The 20,058-nt window shown below is 43.3% G+C and overlaps 1 protein-coding gene across 5 annotated transcripts in view; it reads left to right on the forward strand.

Annotated features, from left to right (window-relative positions):
* Positions 1 to 20,058, forward strand: part of celsr1a (cadherin EGF LAG seven-pass G-type receptor 1a) — a 432,565-nt gene that overhangs the window by 360,365 nt on the left and 52,142 nt on the right. For all 5 annotated transcript variants that reach the window (XM_072471478.1, XM_072471479.1, XM_072471481.1 and 2 more), the window contains exons 18-24: positions 2,612 to 2,706; positions 4,817 to 5,026; positions 9,556 to 9,739; positions 10,629 to 10,772; positions 15,431 to 15,605; positions 16,506 to 16,673; positions 17,292 to 17,418. In XM_072471478.1, the coding sequence (XP_072327579.1) occupies positions 2,612 to 2,706; positions 4,817 to 5,026; positions 9,556 to 9,739; positions 10,629 to 10,772; positions 15,431 to 15,605; positions 16,506 to 16,673; positions 17,292 to 17,418 (1,103 nt within the window). The remainder of the gene's footprint in view (positions 1 to 2,611; positions 2,707 to 4,816; positions 5,027 to 9,555; positions 9,740 to 10,628; positions 10,773 to 15,430; positions 15,606 to 16,505; positions 16,674 to 17,291; positions 17,419 to 20,058) is intronic.

Genomic DNA, 20,058 nt, shown 5'->3' on the forward strand with positions numbered 1-20,058 from the left:
GGTTACTGGGTTATGGGGATAGGGTGGAGGTGTTGACCTTGGGTAGGGTGCTCTTTCCAAGAGCCGGTGCAGACTCGATGGGCCGAATGGCCTCCTTCTGCACTGTAAATTCTATGAGCCCGATCCAGTTCATATCTGGAGGGATCCTCCCCCTCCCCCAATAGGTTTGCCAGCATCGCGGCAAAATACTCAGTCGGCTTCGGTCCTTCAACTCCTTCGGGCAGCCCCACAATCCTCAAATTCTGTCGCCTGGATCTGTTTTCCAGGTCTTCCATTTTTCCTCGCAGATCCTTGTTAATGTCCATCACCTTCCGCATCTCCTTTCCCATCGAGGCAAGTTGATCACCGTGCTGCAATAACATCTCCTCCACTTCCTTCAGCACCTCCCCTTGCTCTCGCACCTCCGCCACTGCGCTCGCCACCGCCGTCATCACCGGGGAAGTCGCCTCCTCCACCAGCGCACACAAAACCTCCCTCATCTCCTTCCTCACCGTCTCCATGCATTTTACAAACTGCCTTTCGAATTCCGCAGCCATCACCTTAGTTATTTCTTCAGCCGTAAGCAATGCAGCCTCCACTGGTGCTCCAGCCTCCATTTTCTTTACTGACCCCGCAGTGACCTTTCCGCTCCCCGACGGACTTTCAGCCGCTTTTATAAATGGCTGATATTGTATTAATTCGGAAAATATCTGAATTTTTTACTGAATTGTCTCGATGTTTTGATTTCTACACAGGAAGTTAGAAGTTGCATGTTAGATGAATAATGTTTTTTTAAAAACAGCCGTTAAAACCTAAACCCTGTCAGCAATGAGAGAGCGAGGATAGGCTGAAAGTGGATGGCTCCTTCAGATAGCTGCCGCAGAAATGAATGTCCAGATGTCGACCTCCTATGCTATGTTGTCTGATAATTCTAACTGTCCCAATTCACAGAGCAGCTGCCAGGAACAGCTGTTCGCTGGTTTCTCTGGGGCTGCTGAATTTAAAGATTCCCAGTAGCTTTACAGTTGGCTTGCCAACTTGTATATAAAGCTGCAACACAAAGGGACTTGGGGGTACTTGTGCATGAAACACAGAAAGCTAGCACACAAATGTAGCAGGAAATCAGGAAGGTTAATGGAATGTTGGCCCTTATTTCAAGGTGTTGGAGTATAAGAGTAGGGAAGTCTTGCTGGAACTGCACAAGGTACCGATGAGACCACATCTGGAGTACTGTGACCAACTTTGGTCCCCCTATTTAAGGAAAGATATTATTTCATTGGAGGAGGTTCAGAGAAGGTTCACTAGGATGATCTCCAGGTATAGAGGGATTGTCTTCTGAGCAAAAGGTAAACCGGTTGGGACTCTACTCATTGGAATTTGGAAGAATGAGAGGTGATCTCATTGAAATTTCCAATTAAGGGGCAATTTAACGTGGCCAATCCACCTATCCTGCACATCTTTTGGGTTGCGGGGGTGAGACCCACGCAGATGCTGGGAGAATGTGCAAACTCCAGACGGACAGTGACCCAGGGCCGGGATCAAACCCCGGTCCTAGCCGCCATGAGGCAACTGTGCTAACCACTGCACCACCTTGCTGCCTAAACGTATAGGATTCTTAAGGGGCTTGGCAGGGTAAATGTTGAGAGAATGTTTTCCCTCATGGTAGAGTCTAGGACCAGAGGGTATAGCCGCAGAATAAAGAGATGCCAATTTATGACTGAGATGAGGAGGAATTTATTCTCTGAGGGTGGTGAATCTTTGGAGCTCCTTGCCACAGAGAGCTGTGGGAGACAGAGTCCTTGTGTATATTTAAGGCTGAGATAGATAGATGCTTTATCATTAAGAAAATCAAGAGTTATTGGGAAAGGGCAGAAAGATAGACGTGAGGAATGTCATCTGATCGGCCATGATCCTAATGAATGGTAAAATAGACTCGAGGGGCCAAATGGCCTACTCTTAGTCCTATTTCTTATCGTCTTATGGTCTAAGTCAGGAGCACCAGTGCAATATGAAGTCTGTTTTAAGAGTCAAAATAGTTCTCAAAATGTATTCATTTACAACTTCACGGAAGCACAACCTCACCAAAGTTGGACATTCTTTGATGAAGGGTGAAGGGCTAATTAGCTGCGTGTGCTGCAGTTGAGTGCGAGTTTGTCAGACTTCCAGAACATTAAAGAATGTCTGCCGCTCCCTGTCACAGTGAAGTCTTCTGTTTAAACAATGCGTGTTGGCTCTCAGTAGCACCTTAAGGGCACCTTTAGAAGCTTTATTTGAATTCTGAGACCATGTGCACTACTGGCAGCTATTGAAGTTAATTCATACACATCTTTTTCTTATGCAAAATCATTGTTGTGCACAGGATTGTTAAATGCCCTCCTCCAACCTTCTTCCTCTCCTTATCCTTCTTTCTTGCTAACTCACCCTCTCTCTCAACTTCAGTCTAACATAATCATTCTCTGTGCCAGCGGCATTGCAGTAAATTAAAAGTTGCGTTGCTGAACAAAGGCTTACTTTGACTGTAACTTACGAGGTTGTCTTGTTGTCACCCTGTAGGTGTTTGAACATACTGAATTTAATTAATGAAGTGAGCAATGGCTCTCTGGTAATTGGATCTTCAATTTTCTTTACGCAGGAACTGCAATCCGTCACTGCAATGAAGAGAAAGGCTGGCTCCCTCCAGATCTTTTCAACTGTACCACACTCACCTTCATTCAGCTCAAGTCTATTGTAGGTCCCCTTATTACGTGCCATTAAAACAAAAGCAAAATACTACAGATGCTGGAAATCTGAAATGAAATAGAAAATTCTAAAAATGACCAGGCCTGGCAGCATCTTTGGAGAGAGAAAGAGTTAAAGTTTCAGATCAATGAACAGGCAGGCTTGTCAAGAAAAATCTGCTCATAGCTGTTCAGCTGTTATCCTTTTCTCAGGGCCAAGAGTTGGTGAATAAAAGGCTAATAAATATTATTAAATGTGATCTCATAAACACCAAAAACTGTGTTGTATCTGAGTTGATCTGCAGAAACCAACAAGTCAGCAGTCTTATCCTTTGCCGCAGATTCCTGTTTTGAATATTTTTCCCAACATGTTTTAATTTCATCCGCGCTGAGGTGGCAGAATCTCCAGACCCCAGTCCATGTCTATCTGTAACCAATCACTGCATCTGTGTAATTGCTCAAAGAAACAGATTTCCGCCCCTCAGAACTAAGAAGTAACCATTCTGAGCTTTTATAGAATTGGCTAGGATACATGAAGAGATCACCAGGTGGAGAATCATCACCCCCTCAGACCTGAGGCCTCCCAAAAAGGTTGTGAGTGAAAGCCCCATGTGAGAAGTCGAGCACGTGTTCTCAGCTGGCAGTGCTGCACTGTCAGTGGTGCCATTCTTTTAAATGAGGCTTTAAACTGAAGCCCCATCAATCGTAGAGTCATAAGAGATTCAGTGGTGTTATATGAGGAAGACTAGGAGCATTCTCATGATGCCTCTATCGAGATATTTATTCCTCAACCAACATCTCCAAAATACCAATTCACTGGTTGTATTGTTTGGAGGACCCTTTTATGTGCAATTTAGTTGCTAAATTACAACAATGATTACCCTGCAAAAAATGCTTCGTAGGCTGTGAAGTGCTCTGGAACATCCTGTGATTGTGCAAGGTGTTATATAAATGCAGCTCATCCTTTTTTAAAATATTACCACTTTGTGGTAACCAGACATGGCGCATCATGTTGTGCCACTCTGACGTGTAGAAGTCTCAATACAAAAAATTTACTGACACTTGGAAAGTGGAATTTAATAGGAAAATCTGATAACGGGCTTGGAAAACCTTTTGGAACTGATTTTTCTGGTTGCTGTGACCAATAGCATCATTGTGGAATGGGCAACTAGAATCCATAAAAGCTTGCTGTGAATCGCTCACACTGGATCGTTGCCCTGGGTAGGCAACGTGCCATCTTCTAGTCAGACTTCTGGTCCAATCTATAGTGATAAGACTCAACAGAAATAACGTGAAAGTGAGGACAAATATGTTCTGCTACATCTTGATGCTTTCCTGAGAGCAAGACAGTTGTGGAGTGTTCCTATGTTTTGTGGCACAGTTGTTGGGGGGCATCAGTATACTGGCCTTGTTAATATTGGCTTGGAATATAAAAGCAGGGATGTACTTCTGAAGCTTTATAAAGCACTAGTTAGGCCCCATTTAGAATACTGTGAGCAATTTTGGGCCCCACACCTCAGGAAGGACATACTGGCACTGGAGCGGGTCCAGCGGAGATTCACACTGATGATCCCAGGAATGGTAGGCCTAACATTTGATGAATGTCTGAGGATCCTGGGATTATATTCATTGGAGTTTAGGAGGTTGAGGGGAGATCTAATAGAAACTTACAAGATAATGAATGGCTTAGATAGGGTGGACGTAGGGAAGTTGTTTCCATTAGCAGGGGAGACTAGGACCCGGGGGCACAGCCTTAGAATAAAAGGGAGTCACTTTAGAACAGAGATGAGGAGAAATTTCTTCAGCCAGAGAGTGGTGGGTCTGTGGAATTCATTGCCACAGAGGGCGGTGGAGGCCGGGACGTTGAGTGTCTTTTAGACAGAAGTTGATAAATTCTTGATTTCTCGAGGAATTAAGGGCTATGGAGAGAGAGCGGGTAAATGGAGTTGAAATCAGCCGTTATTGAATGGTGGAGTGGACTCGATGGGCCGAATGGCCTTACTTCCGCTCCTATAAATTTCCATTCACGCTCATGATGCAAAATGGAGCTCATTGTTTGTCCAAGACAACCAGGCCTTGTTGCCCAAATTTTACGGAATTCTTTTGTGTTTTACAAACAGATGGAAAAACTGCATCGCAATGAAACCAAGATGGATACGAACAATTCAAAGAAAATTGCCAACCTGTTGCAGAATGCCACAAAACACACACCGACATATTATGGGAATGATGTGAAGATTGCTTATGAGCTGATAAAGAGGATTCTTCAGTATGAGGGAAACCAGCAGGACTTTGAACTGGCAGCAACTCAAGATGTTGAGTTCAATGAGGTATGGTATCTGGTGTTGCCGAGTTTATTTTCATATACCCAATTGAAGATGCTGATCTCTTTTTAGGCTCCTTCCTGTGCAACATGAAAGTAAGTAAATTCGCCATAGTCCCAGATAACTTCCCCCTTTGCGGGGGACAGCTGACTCTTGGTGATTTAACCTGAGGATCACCACACCTCAGGGGAGGGAAAAGGTTGAGAAGGCTGGGCCTTCATGAACAACCTTAGCCGCTACGGGAATTGAACCCATACTGTGGGACTTGTTCTGCATCACAAGCCAGCTGTCCAGCCAACTGAACTAAATGGGCCCCCGATTATCCGATCTGTGAAGCATTGTTCAAGCATTTAAAGAAATTTTTAAAAGCACTTCCATTTACGTAGTGCCTTTCACAGCCACCAGACATCCCAAAGTGCTTCACAGTCAATGAAGTACTTTTTGAAGTGTAGTATTGGTGTGCTGTAGGAAACACGGCAGCCACTTTGCACACAACAAACTCCCACAAACTGTAATGTGGTGATGACCAAATAATCTGTTATTGAGACGTACAGTTGGGCAGGACACTAGCGATAAGTCCCCTGTTCTTCTTCAAAAATAAAGCCATGGGATCTTTTATGCCACCTGAGAGGGTACTAAGAACCTCGGTTTAATGTTTCATCTGAAAAATGTCACCTTCAATATTGCAGCACTCCTTCTACATTTCACTGGAATACGAGCCTTGATTTTTGTGCCCAGCTCCTGAAGTGGAATTCATGACATTCTGACTCGGCTGAGAGTGATGCCCACTAAGTTGTAATTAACATAATAGAGAAGACATCTAAAGTTACTTTCCATCACCTTCAATTTCAAAACTTTCTGTACCATAACATAATCTTTCCAACACTTTTCCCACCCTTGCCTCCAACACCCTTCAGGTTGTAAGCTGTTTTCTCTTGGGTAATTTTGAAAAGGCTGAGTACAAGGAAATTTGTGGTGCAGGAATAATGTAATGATTTCTGAAGTGCCAGCAGTCACAGATTTTTATATACAATGTGTTAAACTTAAAATCAAACCTGAAACTGCCTTCTTTATACTGCCTCCTTCCTGTCTCCCCCTTAACTGAGTTCTACAGTTGCCTCCTAACTTCAGTTTATAACAGTTGCATGGCATTTAGATGGAAGAGGCAATGAATGGAGCAGCTCCACTTCCTTTATTATTTAAACAAATGGGCTAGAGTGAGGATAGCAGTTCCATGTGATAAATAATAAAGGAAGCTATGTTGTGGTTAAATATTCTGTTGGTGACAGCATTGGTATACATACAGGGTGGGATTTTCCGGCCTTTAGAGCCTGCCGAAATCCATTCCCATTCCCCCGGCAGAAGGGGCTGGAAATGCCTGGCCATAAAGTGGGCATCTGAACAGTTTCTGCACTGGGATATGCAGGCAGCCCTTTCTCATGGGTGAGCAGACCCAATGGCCAATATCTGGAAAGTGATCAAAACCTACAACCGCCCATACATCAACCTATCCATATTCAATATGGATGGATAACTTCACCCCTCTAAACACCTGCTAATAGCAATAACCATATGCTGTGATTTTGAATAATGTTCTTGGTTGAAAGCAGTGGGTACGGTCGTGGATTACAAAGATCAGGGTCGGAATTCTCCATCTCTGCTAGCGGTGGGATTCTCTGGTCCTGCCGGTAGCGGACCCCCACCCCTGGGTTTCCCGAGGATGTGGGATGGCTTCAATGGGAAATCCCATTGACAGCAACGGGAATAGAAAATCTCGCCGCCAGCAAGCGGCGCGCCGCCTCCCACTGCCGAGAAACCCCGCGGCTGGGAGGCCGGAGAATCTCTGCCCCAGATGTCTACTTTTCACGAGCTAAGTGTATTAAAGCTCAAAGGTTAAGGAATGTCAGACTGAAACCTAATTAGTCCTTATGTAAGGCGCGCAAGTACACATACATACATGCACTCACACTGTTGTTTTCTCCAGGAGCAGGAAAGCAAATGATTCAAACAGTTCAGCATGGAATTAGGGTTTCCTTCTGTTGCTGTAACTTCACATTCTGCAGTTGAGTAGGAGACATTCAGGTCAAAGGCATTGGAAGGAATGGCAGAACGTTCCTTCGTTAACACTAACATATGAACATGTAAACTCATGACATTTGGGTGTTTGGTGTAAGCCAGTGACCATGACCCTTGATACCAGAGTTAATTGTCTTAGAGTGCTGCCTGACCCTTTCCTCATTAGCTCCAACCGAGAAATCTTTTTCCTCTGTTTACCCAAGGGACGCTTCTAGCTGGAGCCTTTCACAGAGCTGGAATTTATTGCAACTGATACTTACAGCACCCTGGTTTAAAGGTCACGTTGGAAACTGTCATTATTTTTTTAACTTGGTAACTTTGCACAATAGAGGAAATGTGATCTAATGGTTGGGATACATCAAGTATGAAATGTGACCACATCTAACCGCCAGCTTTCTATAAATTTGTGTTCAAAGTAAAATGATGTGCGATGCTGTCTGATATAGTGTTGTAAAGTTTAAGCTGTAGTTAGCAGTATGTGATGGTATTAGGAGAATATGAGACTAGCTTGTCCTTTGTGTCGATGACTGGTTACTGTATATATTGGCATTCCTGAGAGGTTTCCAGGAGCTAACCTTTCTAGCTGTGCTCCTGTTATTGCTGACATTGCCCTGTGTTGAGTGAAATGCTGGTTTGCTGTATCCCTGGAGCTCAGCATACTGATGTAGTTAAGTATGGTCTGCGCCTTAGGCCCCCAGGGCAAGTTCCAATTCAATATTGGAGCCTAAAGAGGGAATTCTGCAGAGAGGACTTTCTCCAGGAACACTGGGAAATTGAAGCAATGGGGGTGGCCTACGCTGATTTAGATCACCTTTGCATGACTGATTAAAGACCGTATAGAGACTTGGGAGCAGGTGGCCAGTCTACCCCAGAACACGGGTATGGAAAAGAGAGGATATATTTTCTCACATGTCTCAAAGCAATGGGAGTTCTGTTGCACCTTGAGAAAGTTGGATTCCTACTCTTAGATGATGGTTGATGCTCTCTGAAGGATGCAAATTCCTCTTTGAGTATACAGAAATACCAGAAATCAGTTAAGTTCTGGATGCTAATGACATCAAAGGAGTTGGGAATAGCACAGGAAACTGCTCATAATTGCTTTAACTCTCAATTGCTGGTTCTAGTAAAATGACATCAGATGTTTGATTTAACTCTGAAGTCTGCAGTCCCACTTTAAATCTGGTTACTGGAATTGTCTCTTCAACTCAGAACACTTTGTTTACTCTTCCCTGATTTCTTCTGAACAATACCTTGGTTTCTGTTCTCTTAACTGCAGACAGCTTAAGGCATTCTTTCTGCCCAATTCCCTGTTTATCTGAACTGCAACTTGTTCCTCAGGAAACATGCATCATTTCAACTCCCTTGTCCTGTCCAGCTTCTCCTGGCAGAGTTGAGAGATGTTCACTCCCCGGTGTCCTGCCTCCAACTGCAATATATCCAGCTGAAACTGAAAAGCTTTTCTACCCTTAAAAGGACCTCCAGTAGCTAAGTACCACCTGCATGCTTCTGCAGGCCTATTTATTCTTCATGCCATTGCCCTCTCTAAGCACAGGAGAATCAGTTGAAATTGAAACTAGCCGACACATATTAAACACCTTTGTCCAGCATGAATCTAACTGTCGGTTTTACCCTTCCAGGCACAGAAACATCAAATTAAACCTACTTAAAACAATATTTTATTTCTAATGTTTACCACACAAATGTAAATCCTTTAAAACTACCATTGTTTTCCTAACAATATGCCGTGGCAAAGTATTAATAATTTTGAACTGAGTGTATTATTTGTTGTTGAATCAACTACTAATATTTAAATTTTTCTGTCTTATAATTGTGTTATTTTACAAAAAAAATTATTCTTTTGAATCATCCTGGAGTTCGCACTTGATGTTGCTACCACCATAAAGGATGTGAATTTGGGTTCTGTGCAAAGTTCAAAGACCTATATGCCTATGTATGTCAGCAATTGTGTCTTATCTGCAATTGTGGCATGTTTTAAAACTGGTTATGTAGAGCCAGAGAATAAGATTAGACCACCTTGTGCTTTTATGACTCTGGTTTAAATTATGTTTTCTATTTAAAACAATGTTCTCAGCAAGTTAAAGCAATGATTCCGAGACTTTAGTATTCGCAAATGGAGTATCATTTACAGCATAACTAAATGGATTGAAGCATTCGTCCCAGAGAGGACATTAATTGGTGACTTGGCCACCATTCTTAAAAAAACTTAAAAGATTATCCCGTAAATAATACAGCATCACAGAGATAATATTCTTGTTCATTGTTGATTGGAATAGAGGTTAGAAACAGCGACCAAAATCTCCTTTTGTTTGGCATCTATCCCAATCAGAAAGGTGGTCCACAGCTCAATTGAAAGGAGGAATTTATAATGCTTACCTCTGGCACAACTCAACTGGAAGGCATTTTACAAGTTTAAGAATTTGCCGTGGTTTTTGTTTCAGAATATAATCAAAGCTGCGAGCGCCATTTTGGATCCTCAGAACAAAGAGCACTGGGAACAGATCCAGCGGACAGAAGGAGGCACCGCACATCTGATGAAACACTATGATGAATACGCACACACCATAGCACAAAACCTGAAGAAAACCTACCTTAAACCCTTCACCATCGTCACTCCAAATCTGAGTGAGTGTTAGAGACAATTATTGTAATTGTCTGAGAATGGGAACCCCTTTCTGGGGGGGGGGGGGGGGGGGGGGGGGGGGTGCGGGGGCTGGATTTTGCAGGGCGGTGGTGTAGTTGTCTATATTCACCATTGTTGCCCCTCTGAAACTGAACCCAACCTCCGGATGTTGTCGTCTGTAGATTAATACAGAAATCCTAAAGTTGCGGCCTGTCACTCGGTGCTTTGGCATAGGCTGCACTGCAGCCCTCACTCTCCCCCAGAGCTGGAAATCAGTGAGAACTTCAGCATTTCCCACTCCCAGATCACTGTTAGAAACCCCATAAACAGTTACACCTGTTTACCAATCCGGGGTAACTGGGTTTTTAATGATGATATAATAAAATGTGACGAACAGCAGAGCTGGCCTTGAAAACAATAATGTTATGTTTGTTGAATCATTAATTGGTAAGCATTTTACAATGATTTTTAAAATCACTTAAACATTTTTTCACTGTTTTTGCTTCTACCATCGCCTTATATGTATGTATGTCCCAATCTTTAATTTGCTCCATGTAAGGGCAGCACTGTGACGCAGTGGTTAGCACTGATGCCTCACGGCGATGAGGCCCCGGGTTACTGTCCATGTGGAGTTTGCACACTCTTCGGACACCGTGTGGGTCTCACCCCAACAACCCAAAGATGTGCAAGGTCGGTGAATTGGTCACACTAAATTGCCCCTTAATTGGAAAAATTTAATATAAATAAATAAATCATTTGCTCCATGTCAAAAGTTTATTTTACTACTTTTTCATTCCTTGAACTCTGTAGTTTAAATACACAACCCACAAATGTTAAAGCAATATTTTGCCACCTAGCTGGGCTTGATGCATGTCTTTCCTTTACCACAAGTCATTGCAGTTGAACTCTTCGAGATGGCGGACTTTCCAGGTGCTAGCATGCCGCAGTTCGAGAAAATCCATGAGAAAATTCCCAGAGACCTTGAATCCAGTGTCTTCTTTCCAGATGCTCTCCTCAAAGCTGGAGGTGACAAAGGTACACCTCTCTTGCTTCTGTGTTGTTTTTATGAAAATGTAACTGTGGTTTCTGTAATCTAAGCTTGGCCATGAGTCACATTTGAACCATCATCCACGCTCAATGAGTTGATCTTACATGAACGGACCCAGAATTCAAACGCTTGCAAGGTGGAAGGAAGGAAAAATCAGCCGAGGACCCCCCAAACACTGACCACCAACCAGCGGAACTATTTGCACCCCTTTGCATTTGGGCACATACCAGTGATTGGATGAGGGCAGGGTCAGATTCAACTGCACTCCTTTCATAGTTCAATTGCCTGCCAACATCCAGTGTCTTGGCCCTCGTCATGAGAGGCCACCCTGATAGGGTACTGGCAGCACCAATAGAAAAATGCCCGAGTTGATTTGTTCTTTTGGCAGGAGTGGTGTAAAAGTGGGAAATATTATGCAAAGAATACGCTCCGCCACATGGGGTTATTTAACTCCTAGAACTTTTTTTTTTTTTTTTTTTTTTTTTTTTTTTTTTTATAAATGTTTTATTGAAAATTTTTTCCCAAACAACAATTTTTCCCCTCTTACAAAGCAAACGCAACAATAACAATACAGAAATTTTAAACAATACACAAGTAACAAAACCCCTTTATCTTTGACCTAAACTAAACCCCCCCTCCCCCCCCCCCCCCCCCCCCCCCCTCCCCCTGGGTTGCTGCTGCTCAACTCCTAGAACTTAATCAATGAACTTCAATGTTTGAAAGTTTGCATAAATTCATGCATTGAAGTGTAACTGAGCAGTGATATAACAGATAAATACTGTTCATGGGGAAAGAATTGATGCCTTTGAAGGTGAGCATTCAGTGTAAGTATTAGATCAACTTCACAGCAGTTTAATGTCAAACAACATCAATGATATGGGACTTTTGTCATTAATGAAATAAAATGAAAGACATTTTTTATATAATCCTTTCTCGGATGCATAACTGCTTTCTTGCACTGGTGAGGTTGGTCATGTGAGGATATTCCTCTGATGTGCAGCGTTACCACAATTATTTAAGAGTCAGTTCATTCATATCCTTGCTGAGTGCCCTGGTAAATAAAACCCACACTGAATAAGCAGCCTTTACCTATTTTGATTAAGGGGGGAAAAAATTCATAGAGCAGCAAATTTGAAAGTTTAGTGTCTGGTCTGTACTTACTTAGCTGACCTTATGGGAGTTGTGGGAACGCCCCATTTGGCCTCAGCATTTCTGGGTCAGGGTGAGGAAAAAGAGCTTCACTTTTCACTTGTGGCCACTAACCAACGTTTCACTTCTGGTCACTAACCAACAATGCCAACAGAAGTTGGACATGTGCCAATATTAGGGTGACAACAGATTAGGCTCAATGATCCCCTTAATCTGTGCTTGCGCGGCCACGTTACAATTGTACAGGTACCATGCAAGCTGCTTACAAGCTGTATCCTCGAAGAAAGAGTATGTTACGGCCACGCAAAAATATTTACAAGTACCGCATGTTGAACAAAACCAACTGCACAAAGAAAATTTAGCAGGATCATTGTTCAGGCTTGGTTGAGATAATCCTCATGGTCAAAGAGCCTGCCAGCACTCAACTGTCTTGGCTGACATGGGCAGAGTGTTACTTGGCTGCTGACTTGGTTGCAGGCTTGAATGGATATGGACGATAACTGGTTTAACCACTCCATGATGGATCTGGCTGGCTCACATAAAGCATGTTTGTGCCATGATCACATTCTACTAAATTCTCTCTATCCTCTCGGAATGCAAAGGAAACTCCGAGCTTCTTTCCTGCACTGCAAACCATCTTCTTAAAGCCTGTCCTCCCCTGTCTCCTTCAGCCAGTGAGTTCAGCGTCAGGAATGTTTAGGATGGATGGTGCAGTGGTTAGCACTGCTGCCTACGGCGCTGAGGACCCGGGTTCGATCCCACCTTGGGTCACTGTGGTGTTTGCACATTCTCCCCATGTTTGTGTGGGTTTCACCCCCACAACCCAAAGATGTCCAGGTTAGGTGGAATGGCCACGCAAATTGCCTCTTAATTGGAAAGAAATAATTGGGTACTCAATTTATTTTTAAAAAAGGAAGGTTTAGGATGGCAGGGTTTCCCCACTCGAAGAGTCAAAGGAGAATGCATCCCTGCCGAAACTGGCTTTCCTCGCAGCCATTTTATGCTCCCAAGGAGGGCTAATTATCTGGAGATGGGACTTCTGCCCTCTCTCGGGAGGAAGTCCTGCCTTACTAAATCTGTAGGCCAGTCCGATTGGCTGGCAGCTCTCTAGCCCCAACAGTACTGGAAGCTGCAGTGGCCAGGACTGGGGATGATAATAGTCCCCAGAGACTCAGTCCCAGGAACAGGTCAGGGGGGCATCTCATTGGTTGGGGGGGGGGGGGCGGGGTATGGTGGGCTAGCCTAGGCCTCATCAATCCCACTATAAAATTGTGGAAATATTGGGGCAGGCTGGAAACCAGTGGGCGGGCTATCTGAGGATTTTTACTAGCCTGTCTGTAGACTACGACATAGTTGACCACATTATCCTCCTTCACTGTCTTGCCTGTATCATCCAGCTAGGTGGAACTGCACTCTCCTAATTCCATTCTTATCAGTTCAGTCATAGCCAGAGAATCAGCTACAATGATCTCTCTGCTCCCACACTGTTACATATGGTGTCCCCTAAGGATCTAACCTTGGCCCTCTCCTGCTTCTCATCTACATGCTGCACCTCGATGGCATCCTCTTAAAATACGGCATCAATTCCCAAATGGACACTGATGCCACATAGTTCTATCTCACCACCTTCTCTCTCCACCCCCCCCCCCCCATTGTCTCTAATTCACCTGACTGATTGTCTGATACTTATACTGGATCAGTAGACATTTCCCCCAACTAAAAATTTGGGAAGCTATTGTCTTCATTGTCCCCATTACAAATTCCATTCCCCGGATACTGACTCTATCCCTTTCCCTGGCAACTGTCTGAGGCTGAACCACTGTTTACAACCTGAGTGTTGTATTTGCCATTGAAATGAGCTTCTAACTACATACTTGTACCATCACTAAGACTGCCTACTTCCATCTCCATAGCATTGCCCGATTCCAGCCCATCTCAGTTCTTTGCTGCTGGAACCCTCTCCATGCCGTTGTTACCTCTGGGCGTGATTATTCCAATGTTCCTCTGGCCTCCATAATCTTAATGTCGTTCAAAACTCTGCTGCCCATGCTCGCACCTTGCCCGATTCGTCCATCACCTATGTGCTTGCTGACCCACGTTGGCTTCCAGTTAAGCAACAACACAATTTTGAAATTCTCATCCTTGTGTTCAAATCTCTCCATGGCTTTCCCCCACTCTTCCCCTCTGTAATCTCACCCACCCACAAAACCCTCCACGGTACCTGCATTGTTCCACTTCTGGCCTCCTGTGCATGCCCGATTCTAATCACTCCTCTATGGGCAGCTGTGCCTTGGCTAGTAATGCCCTAAGCTCCAGAATTCCTTCCCTTTAAATCAGTAGCTCTTTCCACCTTTACGAAGCTCCTTAAAACTTATATTCCTTTGTTCTAGCCTTTTGTGGCTCAGTGTCAAATTTTGTTTGATAATACTCTTGTGAAATACCTTAGCATGTATTACTAAATTTAGGGTGCTTATATGCACGTATGTTGCTTTGCTGATGGAACCAGACTTCACATATGTCAAAACTCTGGAGAGATGGGGAGAAATTTGGGAGAAAAATAAGAAGGTGAGGAAGGTCCACAATGTTGGTAATTCTAATAGCAGACAGTCTTAGAGTTTTTTTTTATTCATTCGATGGATGTGGGCATCTCAGGCTAGGCCAACATATATTGTGCATCACTAATTGCTCTTCAGAAGGTGGTGGTGAGCTGCCTTCTTGAAGCGCTGCAGTCTATGTGGTGTAGTTACACCCATAGTGTTGTCAGGGAGGGAGTTCCAGGATTTTGACCCAACGACAATGAAGGAACGGCGATATATTTTCAAGTCAGGATGGTGAGTGACTTGGAGGGTAACATCCAGGTGGTGGTGTTCCCATGTTTCTCATAACCTCACACTTCTAGATGGCAGTGGTTGTGGGTTTAGAAGTTGCTGTTTAAGGTGCCTTGGTGATTTCCTGCAGTGCATCTTGTAGATGGTACACACTGCTGCTACTGTGCATCGGTGGTGGTGAGAGTGAATGTTTGTGGATGGGGTGTCAATCAAGTGGGCTGTTTTGTCCTGGATGGTGTCAAGCTTCTTGAATGTTGTTGGAGCTGCACTCATCCAGGCAGGTGGACAGTATTCCATCACACTCCAGACTTGTGCCTTGTAGATTGTGGACAGACTTTGAAGAGTCAGGAGGGGAGTTACTCGCTGCAGGACTCCTAGCCTCTGACCTGCTGTTGTAGCCAGAGAAAATATATGGCTACTCAAGTTAAGTTTCTGATGAATGGTAACCCCCAGGATGTTGTGGGGAATTCAGCAATGGTAATGCCATTGAATGTCATGGGGGAATGGCTAGATTCTTTCCAGAGCAGGACAAGTGCCACATTTTATTAGGATCTATTTCTTTAACTAAAATGCCCAGGATTCCACAAATGACTGAGATCCTAGTTGAAAATGTGCAAAAGTTGTCTTGAATGTTTGCTGCAGTTCAATTTCCCCTAATAAACCTCCAGGACAGAACAACCATCGTGAACACAATCCCGGTGGGGAGTCAGAAGATACATTTTCAAAAAGGAAGAAGAGAGATGCAGATGGATCCCACCAGTACGCAGTTGCCGTGGTGATCATTTACAGATCGCTGGGATTGCTTTTGCCTGAACGATATGATCCTGATCGAAGAAGTATGAGGTGAGATTTTGCACAAGTTTATTGCACACTTTAATTTCTGAAACACTCGTGTGTTTTCCAGCTTTGAGTAAGGGCTGGTTTAGCACAGGGCTAAATCGCTGGCTTTTAAAGAAGACCAAGGCAGGCCAGCAGCACGGTTCAATTCCCATACCAGCCTCCCTGAACAGGCGCCGGAATGTGGCGACTGGGGGCTTTTGTCACAAGTAGACTTCATTTGAAGCCTACTTGTGACAAGCGATTTCCATTTCATTTCATAAAATAAATTTTAAACCCTAGTCTTTCCATCACGTCCAAATGTTGACTAATCATTGGCCAAAATGCCCAATTTCCAAATATCTATCTCAATTCTGAAACAAAAAGATCAACTTTCATCCTGGTGACTTTGTCATTTGTACCAAATCTTAAAACCAGATAAGGTGAAGTGTAAAGTTTAACTCTGTTCAGCAGTTTAGAATCACAAAAGGTGTAACGTTCACCCATTCACAAAGAAAGATTCACTGTCTGCAAAATCCATAGCTTCTAAACAAGATAGCTTTGGATTCTAGCAGATTTGGCTGAACTGCTTTTTTCTAACCGAAGGTAAATTATTCCTTGGGTCATTTGAGAACAAAATCACAAACTGCCGCCATATACAACTCGTAGCCAAATTCAGAAATAAGTTTCTTGGAATTGAAGAAAAATGATAGTTGTAAACGTCTGTCTGCATTACACAGCAGCTCTGAGCTGGGGAGCAGAACTTTGGCACTTGTTTTTTTAAAAGAAGTGTTGCAAGATGGAGACCAATCACAGCTATTTGTGTTTTTACTTCGAGACATTTTGACATTTTAAGTGTTGCCGTAGGTCTTGCCTTGCCTGAATGACTTCATTTATATGGATGCCTTTTTCAATGTTTCCCTTCAGGGTACCCAATCGACCAGTCATAAATACACCCATCGTAAGTGCTACGGTTTACACTGAGGACCAGCCTTTGCCACAACAGTTGGAGAATCCAGTAACTCTAAAATATCGTTTGTTTGTAACGGAGGAAAGGACCAAACCCCTCTGTGTATTTTGGAACCACACTCTTGCGTAAGTGAGACAATAAGACTTTTGGCTTGGATCTTCCCTTTGAAGCTGAAATTGAACTGATGAGATAAAAATAATATAAATTGCCTGTTGATGTAGAGAGTCCAGTGTGCATCGTGATGATTTATTATAAGTACCAGATTTAGTCGTCCAGTCAACTTAGAGCTTTCACTATAACACTATTGGATCCATCATTTCTTCTTGTATACAGCTCATTATATAATTCCCTTGCAATTAGAGAACTGCTTAAAACACGTTTTTAATGTATATCACTATAAGTCTGCTTGTATTGATCCCAAATTGATAGAATTGGAGATGCTCCACGTTATTTTACATTTTACATTCAGTCTTATTTCCTAAAACACTTTCAGGCTGTGAAAATCTGCAGGCCTTTTGGTGCACTCTCAGCACAGTTTTATACAGTATTTCATTCAAAGGTAGTATGAGCACATTTCAAGAGTAGCATGGAAGAAAAATGGAAAAGGAATAAAACTTATTCAGAATACATATCCATGGGCTAAGCATGCTCAGTATTCAAGCGGTACAAACATTAGGAAGTTACATAACTTGGCTGGTGGCTCTTGGTTCTTTCGTAATCCCTTTATCTGTTTCCTTTGATAGGATTGGAGGCACAGGAGGGTGGTCTTCCAAAGGGTGTGAACTTGTCCTTCGGAATGAGTCGCATATCAACTGCCAGTGCAATCACATGACTAGTTTCGCCGTGCTCATGGACATCTCCAAGCGGGAGGTAAGTTAGATCTGGTCACATGACGAGACACAACATGTTTCCCATTGTGCTTTAGGCAGTACAGCACACATTTTCCAGTTTATTAAACACATTTTCTACTTACTGAACACAGGCAGAGACATGCCTTGCTTTTTGTCTCATTTGCCAATGTTAAGATCAGTTGCAGGACTTGAGAAGTTTAAAAAAAAACATAGCCTGCAGCATTGCTATGTCTTTTTGAACTATTAATATTCCAGTATTATTGACACTCAAGCCTCAACAGAGCTCCAGCATTTAGTAGAAAATGAGAAGACTTGGTTATGTAAAGATGTCTGTAACTGGCATTAATTCCGAATGTGTCCTCAAAATATGGGTTATTTAATAGATTCAGGAATGTTGTAGAATTGATTTAAGTTCGTCCTATTTAGTTTCTTTCTGTTTCTGGCCAATAGCCTTTGAAATGAAAGGAATGTTTGTGCGATAGAATTCATTAGTGACAAAGGATGACTAATGGGGATCCATTGTTCCCACGTTCACAATTTGGGGTGGGTGGGGATGGAGGTGGAATGTTATGGCAACTTAGCAACATCTGGGTTACTGAGCTGTGCTAGTTCTTGGGAATGCCATCAATACTTGCTTTGATAGTTGCTGTATGCGCTCCATTTATGGATTGTTCTGTATATGGCCCTCATGCCCTGTACTTTCTCCAGCATAACAGCTGTTTTCCTTCCTAAGGCCCGGACAGCCTATGGATTTATGAATCAGTTGTCTCTGTCCCTGTTGGCTGTAACCATTATACTAATGGTTTTAGGGCAGCACGGTGGCGTAGTGGTTAGCACTGCTTCCTCACGGCGCCAAGGTCCCAGGTTCGATCCCGGCTCTGGGTCACTGTCCGTGTGGAGTTTGCACATTCTCCCCGTGGAGAATGTGTTGTGTTGTGGTTTTGCCCCCACAACACAAAGATGTGCAGGGTAGGTGAATTGGCCACGCTAATTGCCCCTTGATTGGAAAACATTAATTGGGTACTCTTTTTTAAAAAATTTTAAAAACATTTTTTTAAAATCTCTGGCTCTGCCAACTGTTTCTTCTGCATTGCAGTGTTATTCACCCCACACATTAGATGGTCTCTTCACATGTCATTAAGGGCAGGTCCATATACACAGTGCTCTGCTATTTGCCTTAATCTGGTCACAAAGGCTGCTATTACTTTTCCAGGGGCTCTTTTGGCCCAATTGAATTTATATTGTTACATAATAATTCAGAACTTCGGATGGCAGTGCCCTTTCACAAGATCTAGTAACTCTGTGGAACTCTTTGTATCGGGGTGTCAGGGGATGTCAAACTCCTGCTTAAATCAAGCACGGTAGCACAGTGGTTAGCACTGTTGCTTCACATTGCCAGGGTCCCAGGTTCGATTCTCGGCTTGGGTCACTATCTGTACAGAGTCTACACATTCTTCCTGTGTCTGCGTGGGTTTCCTCTTGGTGCTCCGGTTTCCTCCCACAAGTCCCAAAAGGCGTGTTGTTAGGTAATTTGGACATTCTGAATTCTCCCTCTGTATACCCGAACAGGTGCCGGAATGTGGCCTTATGGGATTTTCACAGTAACTTCATTGCATTGTTAATGTAAGCCTACTTATGACACTAATAAAGATTATTATTAGTATTAAATTTAAACAATGGGCTCCACAGGCTGTAAGTAGTGCGATTGTTCCCTTTTCCTCCCCCTCCTATTTTGTTTGCCTGGAAAAAGTACAGTAAGAGGTCTTCCAACACCAGGTTAAAGTCCAACAGGTTTGTTTCAAATCACTAGCTTTCGGAGCACTGCTCCTTCCTCACCTGAGGTATTGAACCCAATCTTTCGAGTTAGGATCATACGGCTCTAATTTGCCATAAAGAGGCATTTTGGTGACTCGCTGGTTGTCGACTGGCTTGACTTGAATTATTTGAACACAAGGTCTGTTTCCTCTTTTGCCCAGTGATTCAAAGGCGCTTCCAATGATTCTCATCGCCAATGTAACATCTGAGTGATTGCCAACCACCAAGTTTGAACAAGAAACCATGTATTAGAATAACTATAGGTATAAACAGAGTGTTAGAATGTGCTACCGACTTCTACAACTGCAGGATTGATTCTGACGGGCAGGCCTGCACTCAGCCCCCCTGAATCTGCTTGTCACGGCCCCCTACTACAGGGACGTAGCGGTAATATCACTGGATTAGCAATCCAGGGACCTAGGATACTGCTCTCAGTACCTGGGTTTGAATCCCACCATGGCAGATGTTGAAATTTGAATTCAATAAAAATCTGAAATTAAACATCTAACGATGAAATCATTGTTGTAAAAACCCATCTGATTCACTAATATCCTTTAGGGAAGGAAATCTGTCATCCTTACCTGGTCTGACCTGCATGTAACTTCAGATCCAGACTCGTAAATGCCATCTGTACAAGGGAAATTAGTGATGGGCAATAAATGCGGGCCTAGCAGCGGTGCCCACATCCCATGAACAAATTTTTTTAAAGTCACTTTTGTAGTGTAGGGGAAGCAAAAATAGTGAATATTTTACATGTACCTTTTACTGCTTTTGTGCTGCGTTAACCTGACAGGAAACCCGCTGTTGCTCACCGAGTAAATATTATAGTTGGGACCCAACGACC

Source organism: Scyliorhinus torazame, chromosome 13, assembly GCF_047496885.1.
Source record: "Scyliorhinus torazame isolate Kashiwa2021f chromosome 13, sScyTor2.1, whole genome shotgun sequence".
Lineage (NCBI taxonomy): Eukaryota > Metazoa > Chordata > Chondrichthyes > Carcharhiniformes > Scyliorhinidae > Scyliorhinus > Scyliorhinus torazame.